Genomic DNA, 14,095 nt, shown 5'->3' on the forward strand with positions numbered 1-14,095 from the left:
CTGACTGTCTCCTTAGCAACGGGCAGCTGGGGCTCGCGCTGCTCCGGCAATCAAAAAAAAAAAGTCTGCTTCGCCTATTGTTTTGTTCCTCTTCGTTCGTGGGCTGCAAGTTCGGCCGCAGGAGAGGAAAGGGAGGCTTTGGACAAGCGGCGATGGCTTCGGATTTGGAGGAGAAAGTGCGCGCGGCTTTGCTAGACAGACTGCAAAAGATGTAAGTGGGGGTTGGGGGGTTTTTTTGGAGGGGAAGGGTCAAAGAGAGAAGAGGACACTGGCTTGGAGACTGTACTGACTGTACAGTAGCGGGCGAAGGTTCCGCAAGGGTTAAAAGGACGGGCCTTAGCTCAGCGGTAGAGCAACGCGCTTTGCTAGTGCAAAAAGTCCCAGGACGCAGCATCGATTCCCAGCACCTTCAAGGGCGGCATGGAAAGAATCATGGGCGTAGCCAAGGGGGAGGGGCAGGGGGAAGCTGCCCCCCCCCGTAAATCAGGAGAAAATAATACAAATCATTACAAATCTGAGGTTCTGCCCCCCCCCCACAACAAAAGCTTGCACCCCCAACAAAAATCCTGGCTACGCCCATGGAAAGAATCCCCTCTAAAAACACTTGCAGACTAGGGGTGATTTGGGTATAGTGCCTCTGTGCCACTTTAACAAGCAGGGCTTCTCGCTCAAAGAATGATGGGAACTGAAGTTCGTTAAGGGTGCAGAGAGTTATTTGGAGATCCTCACTATTCCCCTCACAGAGCTACAATTTCCAGAAAGTTTTTGCAATCAATCTGCCTTCTCAGGAAGCTTTGGAACTGTAGCTTTGTGAGGGGAATGGTGTGTGTGTGTGTGTGTGTGTGTGTGTGTGTGTGTGTGTGTGTGACAACATCCTTAACAAACCACAGTTCTCAGGAATTCTCTGGGGGAAGCCATGACTGTTTAAGTGTCATAGTGCATGAAGTTTATAAAGTGAATGTGGCCTACAACTTTGACAGATGATAATAAAATTATTATTATTATTATTATTAATTATTATTATTATTATTATTATTATTATTATTATTATTATTACCCCACCCATCTGATTGGGTTTCCCCAGCCACTCTAGGCAGCTCCCAACAGAATATTAAAACCACGATAAAACATCAAACATTAAAAACCTCCCTAAGCAGGGCTGCCTTCAGATGTCTTCTAAAAGTCAGATAGTTGTTTATTTCCTTGACATCTGATGGGAGGGCATTCCAGAGGGTGGGTGCCACCACCAAGAAGGCCCTCTGCCTGGTTCCCTGTAACTTCACTTCCTGCAGGGAGGGAAATGCCAGAAGGCCCTCGGAGCAGGACCTCAGCATCCGGGCTGAATGATGGGGGTGGAGACGCTCCTTCAGGTATACTGGGCTGAGACTGTTTAAGGCTTTAAAGGTCAGCACCAACACTCTGAATTGTGCTCGGAAATGTACAGAGCTACAGTTCCCAGCGTCCTTAACAAACCACAGTTCCCAGGATTCTCTGGGGGAAGCCATGCGCTTCCTGTGTATAGTGGATGTGACCTTAGACATTGCAGCCTCAGGATTTGTAGCAGCAGATGCAGTGGTGTGATGCTAAACTAGCCTGTCTCCCTCGATGCATTTCTTGGACGAAGTTTGGACAGGGCTTTTGACACCCTTCTGTGTACGTGTTTCAGGAAAATTCCTGAAAGAGAAGAGGACTTTTTGCCTCCTGCTTGCTGTCTGCTGGAGAAACAAAGGGAACTGGCAGAGGTGGAACAAGCTCTGTTGGCCCAGAAAGAGGTAATGCAAACTCTTTGGAGAACCACTCCAAACCATCTGTTGGACCAAGTGGTGGCTGGTGTGCCAGTTGGGAGTGGTTGGGGAGAAGGCAGGGAGTCCAACAGTAGATGGCGCCACAGTCACTGACAGGCAGGTCTGACTGATCCTATTTTGGCCTCCTCCTCCTCTCTGCTGAGTTCTAGAAGGGCGACACAGAGATGGAGGAGGAAAAAGATGGCAGCCAGGGCTAACTTTTGGACTGGTTGTAAGAAAGAAGGTAGTCAGGGGAGAGGGCTGATGAGATTAGTGAGGTAGTTCCTTCTTCACCGCATGGACCAGCCCTCACTGTTTGGCTTCATATAAGAAAGACCTACATAAGGCATAGGCAAACTTGGCCCTCCAGACGATTTGGGACTACAACTCCCATCATCCCTGACCACTGGTCCTGTTAGCTAGGGATGATGGGAGTTGTAGTCCCAAAACATCTGGAGGGCTGAGTTTGCCTATGCCTGTCTTAGACTTTGGAACAGGCACAGGAACCTGCCTTATACCAAGTCATGCCACTGGTCCATGTACCTCAGTGTGGTCTACACTGATCGGCAGCCCTCGATGAGGGTGGTTTTCCAACCAGCTCCAGCTCCACGTGATGGTGCTATTATTTAGCTTGAATGCGTCCAGTTTGCTACGGCAACAACGCAGGGAACTTTGAGAAATGTTGTGCTGTAACCAAGATAAATTACATCCAAAGCATTCCCACCGTCTACTGAGGTAGTAAGCCAATAAGAAAAAGAGAAAACTCTCCTGCCTGACTCCTCCCCGACTGACATTCCTTTGCCCCCCTTCCAAGGAATTCCAGTTGAAAATGGAAGAGCTGCAGCAATGGCGGAAGGAACTGGAGCGCAAAGAGGGACAGCTCAAAAAGTCCATTTTAAAGTTTGACAAGTTCCTGAAGGTCTGTAAGCGCTCAGGGGATGAGTGATGTGGTGGTGTGGTCGGCAGGGATGCAGCTAGGCCTCTCTGTGCGGCTCTCGTGATCCGTAGGCCCATCTCCCGTAGGACAATGATGCCAAGCGGAGCCGGGCTCTCCGGAAGGCTGGCGAGGAGAAGCAACAAGCGGCCCAGAGAGTGGCGGAAGCTGAGCGCCTCAAGGAGCAGATTGCGCACCTGCTGGCCGTGAAGGACAAACTGCAGTGGCAGCTGGAGAGACACAAGGCCTTCCCAGAGTATTTGCAGAAGGTTCTGGAAAAGACGGAGCAGGTGAGAGGGTGGGGAGATGAGAGAGCATGACTAGGAGGACCCCCCCCAAAACCCTCCCTGTGTGAAGTTTCTGGCACAAGTCAAGGCCTTCAGCCAGAACATAGGAAACTGTGCTATACTGTATTGGATCCATTGGTCCATCTAGCTCAGTATTGCTTGCACTGACTGGCAGAAGCTGCCCAAGTCCTGCCTGGAGTTGCCAGGGATTGAACCTGTGACCTTCTGCATGCAAGAAGCTCTATGACTGAGCTGTGGCCATCATGACATAGGTGGCTGTCTTTTACCAAGTCAGAACACTGCCTGCACTGTATTGTCTGTGCTGAATGGCAGCTGTTCTCCATGGTTTCAGACATACCCGGCTCTACCTGCTGGGGATTAGATCTGGGGCCTTCTGCACACAAAGCAGATGCTCCGGCACTGAGCTATGTGTCCCTGGAGCTTTCTGTTATGTACTGAGTTGAATAGGATCCAAAATGCAGCAGTCTGATTGGTCCTAGAACAATAGGATTCAGAATGCAGCAGTCTGGTTGGTCCCTACATTCTCCTACAAATGGACCTTGAGCTTGTTTGGAGGTTCTAGCAGGGGAGCGCAGCTATCGTATACCCTTGACCGAAGAACGGTACACTCCTTCTATCTGGGATGGTCATCCTCTTCCACCGAGCGCGCAGCTTCGGGAGGGACGCACATGGAGCGGTGAGGGAGGAAGGGGACACCCGCCTAGCCAGCCAGATCAGCCGAATCAACCCTGGCGATCAATGGGGTGACAGATGTCGCAGCCAGATCGCCCTCACATCCGTAATAAAATTATTATTATTATTATTATTATTATTATTATTATTATTATTATTATTATTATTATTATTATTAGTCTGGTTGGTCCTAGAACAATAGGATCCAGAATGCAGCAGTCTGATTGGTCCACAGGAGCCACCCAATCCAGCTCCAGGTGGAAGGGAATCCTCAACCTGATTGGCCTACAGGAGAATCCCGGAATTAGCCAATCACGTGGGGCCCATTGTGTAAATAATGTATATAAGGCAGACATTCTGGGGGAACTTCCATTCCTCCTCACCACTATGAGCTGAATAAAGAGCATGAAATCCACTCTCGACTCCGAGTATATTTCATTTTCCCATGGCTAGTACAGTCGTACCTCGGAAGTTGAATGGAATCTGTTCTGGAAATCTGTTCGACTTCCCAAATGTTCGGAAACCAAAGCGCGGCTTCTCATTGGCTGCAGGAAGCTCCATCAGCAATGGCTATTGGTCAGGGATAATGGGAGTTGTAGTCCTGTACAGACTGTTCAAGGATGCCTTTACTCTCCATGCTCTTATCCATCCCAGTTTCAGGGCATCCCAGAGCTGATTGCCCAGTTCCAGGCTCTGATGGCCACCCAGGCCACCTTGGCCCAGAGGGAGCTCTTTGGCCAGGAAGCCGTGGAGGAGGAGCGTGCCCGCCTGCAACGCTACACGGAGGAAAGCAGCAACCAGATCTTGCAGCAAAACAACCGGGTGGCCGAACTCCAGGCGCAGCTGGAGCAAGCCCAGACCAGGGTCCTGGAACTGGTAAGACGATGGGATCCACGATAAACCGTCAAAAACCTTTCTATACCATCAGGCAATCCTAGGGCTGCCATACATCTGGGTTCCCCCGGATACGTCTGGGAATCACTCAGAAAAATGGCGTACGGGTGGGTTTTTGCCGAATCAGCAAAATGTCCGGGGAAATCCTATGTCAAGTTGGGCTATTTTTGTTTTTTTTTAAATTCTTTAAAAATCAAAGAAAAGCCCCAATAAATTTTTTTTGGGGGGGGAGATGTACCCCCCCCGAAAAGCTGAACAACTCTGTCCCTGATCTTTTCACTTTGGGGACACGGCATCCCTAGGCAATGTAGAATACATCTTCCCATAATAGCTGATTTCTAGAATTTTATGCATATGGGGAACGTGGGGGAGGGGTAGTACTCTGGTGGGGGGACACGTCATGCTCCTTCTGGGCTAGTTTGTCCCCGCCCTGTACTCAGAAACTCTGTGCATGAAAGTAATGTGGCCATTTGGGTAGAGCGGTTAGAGGGTCAGACTAGGACCTGAGAGAGATCAGGGTTCAAATCCCCACTCAGTCATGAAACTCACTGGGAGTGATCGTGGGCCAGACAAGGCCCCTCAGCCTAACCTACCTCACAGAGGTAGGTGTGTATCTGAAGAAGTGTGCATGCACACGAAAGCTCATACCAAGAACTAACTTGGTTGGTCTTTAAGGTGCTACTGGAAGGAATTTTTTTATTTTGACTACCTCACAGAGTTGTTGTAGGGATTAAAATGAGGAAGGGGAGAACCAAGCATGCTTCCTCGAGCTCCTTATAGAGAAAAAGGTGGGAAATAAACAAAATACACAAAGCCTAGGCACGTGCAGGGCAGATGTGGGGTGCCTTTGGCCCTCCAGATGTTTTGCTGAACTACAGCTCCCACAATCCCTGCTCATGGGCCACGCTTGCTGGGGCTGATGGGAGTTGTAGTTCAGCAAAATTTCCTCACACATGCATGAAAGAGGTGAGAGGCAGCCCTAACTGTCTGTTCTTGCTAGTAAGCTTGATCTTTATTGATCTGTTGCAACAGGGTGCTCCCCTCACCCACAGGAGAGAGGAGGAACCCAGAAAAATGGCACACAAAGCCTTATAAAGACTTTTGAAATTGCCACCCTGTAGATCAAGACCACCCCCAGATACATCATACCTACATCACAGAAAAGACGGTCTAAACAGAAATTTGAATGTTGTTTTTCTCCTGTCTGGCAGGTTACTTGATTAGATTTCCTGGGGAGCCTGGCTAGTCTTTTGTAATGATAAATACTTAGTTCCTGGACCAGGTCACAGGCTCACACCCTATTCATATCTTAAATGTGCCCTTAAGACAGGATTTGTGAGGAAAGAGACAATGGGAGGTTTCACACTTTGACCTTGCAGAGAAAACATTTGCTCAGTTTAGAAATCAAAATGGTTCCAGGTCGGTCTTCCTGTGCTGATCTATGTACGTGCTTGGTTGGCACACTTATGAACATTACCATATATCTAAGACCATAAAATTCCTATCACACTGGCCTACTGCAGGAGTCTAACTGGGTTTGCATCCAGAACACTGCTGCCGACAAGACATTGGAACTTGGGCGGATCAAGCTGGCAGCTTTGAACCTCTTCCAGATGGTTGCCAAGCACAGGAAGCTGCCAGCCGATGTGCCTATGGAAGACACGGCAGCCCAACTCGATGCGGTCAGTGGGAAGGCCCCTCCTTTTAAGCGGCTTATTGGGAGCTTTGCAAGCAGTGGGCAACTTAACAGGGCCCCAGAAAGGTCCATCAGTTCAGACACCAATCTTGGGCCTCTCTGGGGTTGATGGGCCTGGACTGCTGCCGTTTTAAATTCCCACACTGTCCTTGAATGCCCGGCACTGTGCCTGCTCTGTTGGCAGTTTAAAATGGCAGCTTTCCAGCTGCCTGAGCCTTTGGTTTGATTCAGCAGAGCTCTTACATTCGCTCCTTTCCTCTTTAATTTCCTTCTTTACCCCACCCTCTGCTCCTTACCCAAAAAACCCAAAGCCTTCCCCAAGAATTAGACGAAAAGGGGTCTTGTTTGTATGAATCTCCTTCAGAATGGGGTGGGGTAGGGGGTTGCATTTCCCACCCCTCACAAAAAAGCCTGTTCCCTCAGCATGGCAATAGGGTTTGTCAGCAGGGGGTGGGATTTATTCAAATTCGAATTTCACTTACTCATTTCACAAAAATTGATATCTCAGTTGATTTTTTAAAAGAGCCCCAGAAACTGACCCTCAGAGTGGTTTGCAAAAAGAATAAAACAATGAAATGGTCAGTATATACACATTTAAACAACAACTATGGAAAACACTTAAATGTAATTGACAATGAGCTAAACAAAAAAAAAATCTAGTTTTAAATGCTTGCTGGCATTCTACTTGTCTGGGTACGCTTGCCTAACCAAAAATATTTATAGCAGAGTATAGCGAAGCACCTGCAGGGAGTTCCCAAGTTGGGGTGCTGCAGCATTAAGATATTGATTTATTATGATGTGCAATCTGCACAATCATGTGAGTTCTGCAGATTGGAGCTGTCAGGTGGGCGCATAAGGAGCAAGTAAACTGGTTCCAAGCTGTTAAGGTTTGCTTTTAAGAATAGCAAACGCCTTGAAGTTGGCCTGGCAGCAAATTGGCAAAATTTAGTCTATTGTTATTTAACTTTGCAAAGGTCTTTCCGTTATTCTTATTTGTTCTTATTGATAATTTTATTCTTTTAACTCTTTAGTAAAGCACTTTGAGTTTGTTTTCCATTTTACAACCATGAAATAAATGTTTGCCCCAGACTGAATCTTTTTACGAATCTCTGTTGTTCTGATGCTACCAGGTTGAGCTTTGTGTCGTGGACTTGAACGACATCCTAGCCAATTTCCGCAAAGGGGAACCCATGCCAGTCCCTCAGCCAGAAACAGCAGCAGCATCTCGCTCCGAGACAGACCCCAACTAACCACCTCAACCTCCTGGGGTGAGTTTATTATCATCACCATCAAATTTATTACCAGTACTTCAACCAGCAGGCCCCAGGGCAGGTTACAACCCTTTAAAATTCAGAATTAAGAAAAGTTAAAACAGGTTACGAAATTAAAAGATGCCTGCTTCTTGGGAGGAAAGCAATGACAAACCTAGACAGCATCTTAAAAAGCAGAGAAATCACCTTGCCAACAAAGGTCCGCATAGTTAAAGCTATGGTTTTTCCCAGTAGTAATGTATGGAAGTGAGAGCTGGACCGCCAAAGAATTGATGCTTTTGAATTATGGTGTTGGAGGAGACTCTTGAGAGTCCCATGGACTGCAAGAAGATCAAACCTCTCCATTCTTAAGGAAATCAGCCCTGAGTGCTCACTGGAAGGACAGGTCGTGAAGCTGAGGCTCCAATACTTTGGCCACCTCATGAGAAGAGAAGACTCCCTGGAAAAGAACTTGATGTTGGGAAAGATGGAGGGCAGAAGGGGAAGGGGACGACAGAGGACGAGATGGTTGGACGGTGTTCTCGAAGCTATGAACATGAGTTTGACCAAACTGCGGGAGGCAGTGGAAGACAGAAGTGCCTGGTGTGCTCTGGTCCATGGGGTCACAAAGAGTCAGACATGACTAAATGACTAAACAACAACAACAAGAAGTGCTAGGCACACCTTTGTGAGGGAGTTCCACAACTTAGGGGCTACCACAGAGAATGTGCTCAGTGGCCACTGAATCCAGATGTTTTCTGGGAGCGGGGAGAACCTTAAAAGAAGGGGGAGTGGAACTGAGTGATCAAAAACTTGAGCAAGGGACAGTTTGACACAAGTCCCATTTGCTTTATTTTAATGTCTGTTGCCTTGAGGCCCCCGCTCCAAACACCAGGACAGAAGCACCAGCATTATAACCAGGAAAACCGATGCACTCTTCCCCATGTCTAAATGCACCCGTATAGTTCTAATCAGAGTAAACCCCCTAGTCTGTCCCCAACGTTCTCTGTCCACTGGCACGAAGGAGCTATTGGACCAGCAGGTGGGCGAGTGTTAATGTTGTGCAACTGACAAACCACGCAGAGCAGCTGTGCTGGTGGGAGCTCGCTGTACAATGGATTGCATAACCCGTTGCTCAAGCAAAATCGCTGGTCCTCTTGCTCAGGCAGTCTCCGTTCTGTTGGCACAAAACCATTTCGCCAGCAGAGAAAGTTTAAAGCTAGGCGACTTTGCTGTGGCGCTACATTGGAGACAACACACTGAAGTTAACAGACGCCAGATGGCAAGCTCCATCAATTCCAACAGGTGCATTCTGAATGGGACTAAGGTAAAATGGTAAAGGATCCCTGGATGGTTAAGTCCAGTCAAAGGTAACTATGGGGTTGTGGCGCTCATCTCGCTTTTCAGGCCAAGGGAGCCGGCATTTGTCCATAGACAGCTTTCCGGGTCATGTGGCCAGCATGACAAAACCGCTTCTAGCGCAATGGGACACCGTGACGAAAGCCAGAGCGCACATAAACGCCATTTACCTTCCTGCCGCAGCAGTACCTATTTATCTACTTGCACTGGCGTGCTTTCGAACTGCTAGGTTGGCAGGAGCTAGGACAGATAGACAGGAGCTCACCCCGTTGCAGGGATTCGAACTACTGACCTTCTGATTGGCAAGCCCAAGAGGCTCAATGGTTTAGACCACAGCGCCACCTGCGTTCCGCAACAGGTGCATTCCGATTTGAACTAAACATATACAGGATGAGCACATCTTCCACAGCAGTTTGCTCCTAAGGGTTCTGCACATAGGTGAAAATCACGTATACCCAAACCCCCGGAGCTGCCCCAGTGGATTGTGGGCGAGGGGCAGAAAGAGAGAACCCCCAGAGCCAGCCTGCTTAGCAGGCCTTGCCCAAAGCAAGCGAGGCTGAGAGCTTCAAAGCTCTCTTTGTGCTGGGTCTGTTTAGGCTTGCTCGTGGGGGCAAGGTGCGCAAAACCCGGGAGGCTATGGATGCTCATGCCGGGTGTCACATATTCATCCAAGAGCTGGTGCACTGAGCAGGCCTTCCCCCCTGCCCCCGAGCGAGGCGGAGAGCTTAAAAGCTCTTTCTGCTCCAGGTAGTTCCAAACGGGCCCCAGTGCGAACAGAGCTTTTAAGCTCTCCACTTTGCACAGATCCAATTTGTGCTGTTCCAGCCCGTGCATGGTTGAAATTGCACATGTGAAAATGCACGTCAGATGCAGCCCACTGTCTCCTCTTTGTTAATTTTTCAGTGGTGATTTTTTTGGGGGGGGGGGGGGCTCAGTAACTGATGGAGAACAGGTGAGGGTGGGGGAGACCCTCAGGATAAATGTTCAGCCCAGCCCAGATTCAAATTCAGAGCAGCAGCTGAGGGTACAGCAGAGGAAGGTTTGGGGGTGGAAGATGGCATCGATCCAAACCGATTAACAGAAAAGGTAGGAGGGAGAAGCTTGGTAAAAGGGTGCTTTTAATCTTCCCCAGAGTTTACACAGCAAATAAATGACGGTTGTCGGCGGAGCTCTCGGAAGCCAGCTCGCACCGGCTTTGCCCCTGCCTACATCCTCTTCCGCATCTTGCCCTTCTTGGCTGCCCCTCGCCCAAAGGCCGTCTGGCGCATCTCTTGCACCCTCTGCCGGTTGCGCGACTTCAGGCGCTTCAAGCTGCCGCTCTGCAGGAAGCGCAGTTTGGCTGCCTTCTTCCGTTGCCTCAAGATCTGCTGCTTGGTTTTCAGCTCGGAGCGGACCTTCCCCTGCTGGGGACCGCGGCTGCCATGGGAAGATGGGGCAGGGTGGGCACCTTCAGAAGGAATCACAAGTGTGTGCATTATTATTGCATTGAAGTATTATTATTATTAATTATTATTATTATTAGGTCCACAAGCTGCTGTTAGGATTCCCAGAACGCTTGAAAGCTTGAAGAACTACCCTGCCTCAAACATGTTTCTCCATATGCCAACACGATGACCTTTCCCAAGAGCAAAACGTTTTGACTTCTACCTTAAAAGATGGGCCTATTTTCCACCTCCTGCCAAAAGTGGTAGGGTGAATGAAATACCGTCCATAATGTCTTTTCTTTAGGGATGCTGAAATAGACCCTTAAGTTGTAAGAGGGAGCCAGGGGAAACCACTCCTATACCATGTCCCCTCCCTGGGAACACACTCACCCCTGCCTCTCCGCTTCTTCCCAGCTCTGCGCTCTCCTTCCCGATCCGAGTCCGAATCCTGATCATCGATCTTGTTCTTCTTTTTCCATTTGTCGTAGCTGGGGTACGCGAGGTCAGGAAACCACACCATCAATACTCTTTCCAAGCAGCGTGCCAATATAGACCATAGGCTGCTTGCACTCCAGACACCCTTTCTCCCCAACCTCATCAAAAGAGTAGTTGGCTTCCCAGTGGATGCTTGAGGAGCTCGAGAGGGCAGCAACTCTTTAGCAAGTCTTGTGGGGAACTTCTGCCTCTGCCAAACTCCTTTTGACATTAAGAAGCTTGTCCTCTCGTTCAACTGAAATCTACCCTGCTATAATCTAGTACAGTGGTACCTCGGTTTAAGTACTTAATTCATTCCAGAGGTCCGTTCTTAACCTGAAACTGTTCTTAACCTGAAGCACCACTTTAGCTAATGGGGCCTCCCGCTGCTGCTGCGCAGCCGGAGCACGATTTCTGTTCACATCCTGAAGCAAAGTTCTTAACCTGAAGCACTATTTCTGGGTTAGTGAAGTCTGTAACCTGAAGCATATGTAACCTGAGGTACCACTGTACAGAACAAGCCATTGCCCTCATTGATATGACAGTGCTTCGGCTTCCAAAGAATAATATCGCCTCCTGTCCTCAATAATCTATTCTCCGGGCTCATTTCCTCTATCCCCAAACCAACAGCTACGTGGCCCCTATCTGTTTGCCCTCTCCACCCTTCTGGACGATACAGGAATGCTATAGGAAGCTGCCTTATACTGATTCGGGCCATTGGTCCCTCTAGCTCAGTGTTGTCTTCACTGACTGGCAGCAGCTGCCCAGGATTTCAGACAGGGATGGACCTGGCACCTACTGCATGCTCTACCATGGAGCCATTTGCAGCTGGAAGGATACAGGTTGCCTTTGTAGGAGCTGCTGATGTAGGCACCACTTTCCGTTCGGATCTTCTTCTTATTCTCCTGGCCCGTCTGCCCCACAAACCTCTTCCTTTTCCGATCCCTGGAGAAGAGAGAGACACAAATACAGTGGTGCCTCGGGTTAAGAACTTAATTCGTTCTGGAGGTCCGTTCTTAACCTGAAACGGTTCTTAACCTGAGGTACCACTTTAGCTAATGGGGCCTCCTGCTGCCGCTGCACGATTTCTGTTCTCATCCTGGAGCAAAGTTCTTAACCTGAGGTACTATTTCTGGGTTAGCGGCACCTGTAACCTGAAGTGTCTGTAACCCGAGGTACCACTGTAGAGCAAAATGCTCTCCCCAAGGAGGTTCGGCTGGCACCTTCATTATATACTTTTAGGCGCCAGGCGAAAACATTCCTCTTCAGCCAGGCCTTTGGCCAATTGACATCTGATGCCCTTTAAATGTGTGTATGTGGGGGGGGGGGGAGGGACTGTTGGGGGCTGGGAGCAGGTTTTATTGGATTGTGTGTTTTTTTGTTGTTCTTGTTTTGATTATGTATTTTGTGTTTTCATTTTGTACATTTGTGTTGTGAGCCACCCCGAGATCTGCGGATGAATGGCGGTATAAAGATTTAATAAAAAAAATTGACCACCACCTGTTGGTTGAACTGATGGAAAGTCTTTTAGGGCAGGAACAGTTAGGCCTGGTGCTCCCTCAAGATGTCGCTAGGACTCCAACTCCCAGCAGGCTCAGCAGGCATTGGGAGGGCAATTATAGCTGTCAACTTTTCCCTTTTCCTGCGAGGAATCCTATTCGGAATAAGGGAATTTCTCTTAAAAAAAGAAAAACGTTGACAGCTATGAGGGCAATTGCAACATCTGAAGGGTCTCCCCAACCCTTGTTTTCGGGTCCCACCCGTCATTCAAAGGAGTGAACTTTGGAACTGCTCACCCCTTTGAAACAAGAATTGCAAATTAAAAAAAAAAGAAGGACATTTTTAAAAGAAAATAACTATCTATGAATAATACTAAGAAAAAAGAAGAAGCCACCATCAGTTTGCATTATGGATACACTAACTATCAATTGATGTGCATCTTAAGATAGGCCCCATTCATGCCATACATTGAAAGCGGTGCAATACCACTCTAAACAGTCATGGCTTCCCCTCAAAAGAATTATGGGAGCTGTTTGTTCAGGGTGCCGAGAGTGCTTAGGCTGTCACAATCCTGGCTACAAACGCAAAATGGCACACAAGCAGCTTCAGAGCAACCTAGCAAAGGCTGACTGGAAACCCAGGCTAATGTTTTATGTATCAACAGATGGCCTTGTGTGTTTCCCCCCCAACAGCCCACCAAATTTATTATTAGTAGCTCATTGTGGGAAGTATAAGACGATGTTTGTTGTTAATCAAGCTTTCACTGAAGTAATAGGTTACCGTTAAAGGTGATCCGCCCATGCCAAACCTTGGAAACCTAATGATGATAAACGATAAAACCATTCAAGGTCATTTGAGAACAGTGGTGATTGTGCGCACGTTGTGATGTTCTTGCTGCTAAATAGCACCGACTTCACTGTAGAGATTACCAAATGAGATCTGAGACAAGGTGCATTGTGGGGGTTCTCCTGCAGCCAGCCAGGCCCTTATCCAGAATACTCCATTACATACATACACACAAATTAAAAACCCTGTTTTTCTCCCCCTACCCTCCGAACAGCCAGATGTTTTCCATAAGCAAGTGGAGTCCCTCAAGTAAGCTGTTTTGTCAGGATTTCCCCCAGCTAAAAATCTTATTTCTGAAAATCTTCGAAACCTGCCGATACCACCCAGATGGTGCTGTTTGGGCTACATAATGATCTTATGTAGAATAAGCTCGCTGTACAGCTCCAAGCTGTTTGGTGCCCAAAGTCCCATTTGAAAATCTAAGGAACTGTTGTGGGCACCACAAAATACCCCTTTCATGGCACAGAAACTGGAAGTGCTCAGAATCGCCACCACTCTCCTCCCCACAAATAGGCAGAATACCTACATCTCTCCCCACCTCCTCAAGAGCTAGTATGGTGGAGTGGTTAGTGTGTCGGATTAGGACCCTGGGAGAGCAGGGTTCGAATCCCCACTCAGGCTCACTGGGTGACCTTGGGCCTGTCATCTCTCAGCCTAACCTACCTCACAAGGACGTTGTTGTGAGGATAAAATGGGGGGGGGGAGTATGTAGGCTACTTTGAGCTCCCCGGAGGAAAGGTGGAATATAAATGAAATAAATAAAAAAGGTAAGACTAAAAAAAAACCCAAACAAACAGGCAAGCCTCCATAACCAACCCCTGCACAACCACATTCAATGTGGGAGGGGGAGGCATCAAATATGTGTGTTTGAAGGGATGAAGGAATGTTTCTAGAACGTTCTAGAATGACTGATTTGGTTTTCAGTTGTGGGTGCATTTTCCACTCCGGGCATCT

The 14,095-nt window shown here is 48.2% G+C and overlaps 2 protein-coding genes across 4 annotated transcripts in view; one reads left to right on the forward strand and one right to left on the reverse strand.

Annotated features, from left to right (window-relative positions):
* CFAP73 (cilia and flagella associated protein 73) lies at window positions 1-10,703 on the forward strand. 3 transcript variants are annotated; one of them, XM_081175302.1, is made up of 8 exons: window positions 4-211; window positions 1,667-1,772; window positions 2,599-2,703; window positions 2,808-3,008; window positions 4,353-4,574; window positions 6,116-6,274; window positions 7,419-7,556; window positions 10,420-10,703. In XM_081175302.1, exons 1-7 carry the CDS (start codon window positions 153-155, stop codon window positions 7,536-7,538), a joined length of 972 nt encoding a protein of 323 aa, XP_081031428.1. In that variant the 5' UTR covers window positions 4-152; the 3' UTR covers window positions 7,539-7,556; window positions 10,420-10,703. The 3 variants fall into 3 exon arrangements, with proteins under 3 accessions (XP_081031430.1, XP_081031428.1, XP_081031429.1); XM_081175303.1 differs by having other exon boundaries at window positions 10,429-10,703; XM_081175304.1 differs by lacking the exon at window positions 6,116-6,274 and having other exon boundaries at window positions 1-211.
* Window positions 9,998-14,095, reverse strand: part of DDX54 (DEAD-box helicase 54) — a 22,014-nt gene continuing 17,916 nt past the window's right edge. The window contains exons 18-20 of the mRNA XM_081175276.1: window positions 11,636-11,740; window positions 10,712-10,809; window positions 9,998-10,344 (exon numbers count right to left, since the gene is read on the reverse strand). Coding sequence (XP_081031402.1) covers window positions 10,103-10,344; window positions 10,712-10,809; window positions 11,636-11,740 — 445 coding nt within the window. The 3' untranslated portion in view covers window positions 9,998-10,102. The remainder of the gene's footprint in view (window positions 10,345-10,711; window positions 10,810-11,635; window positions 11,741-14,095) is intronic.

The sequence above is a fragment of the Podarcis bocagei genome (assembly GCF_964188305.1).
Source record: "Podarcis bocagei genome assembly, chromosome: 16".
In the NCBI taxonomy this organism is placed as follows: Eukaryota; Metazoa; Chordata; class Lepidosauria; order Squamata; family Lacertidae; genus Podarcis; species Podarcis bocagei.

Bases quoted from the DNA above. Each gene is read 5' to 3' on its own strand.
- CFAP73 (XM_081175302.1), top strand. From the start codon at position 153: ATGGCTTCGGATTTGGAGGAGAAAGTGCGCGCGGCTTTGCTAGACAGA. The intron at 2,704-2,807 runs GTCTGTAAGCGC...CATCTCCCGTAG, and splicing joins AGTTTGACAAGTTCCTGAAG to GACAATGATGCCAAGCGGAG. The intron at 4,575-6,115 runs GTAAGACGATGG...GGCCTACTGCAG, and splicing joins AGACCAGGGTCCTGGAACTG to GAGTCTAACTGGGTTTGCAT.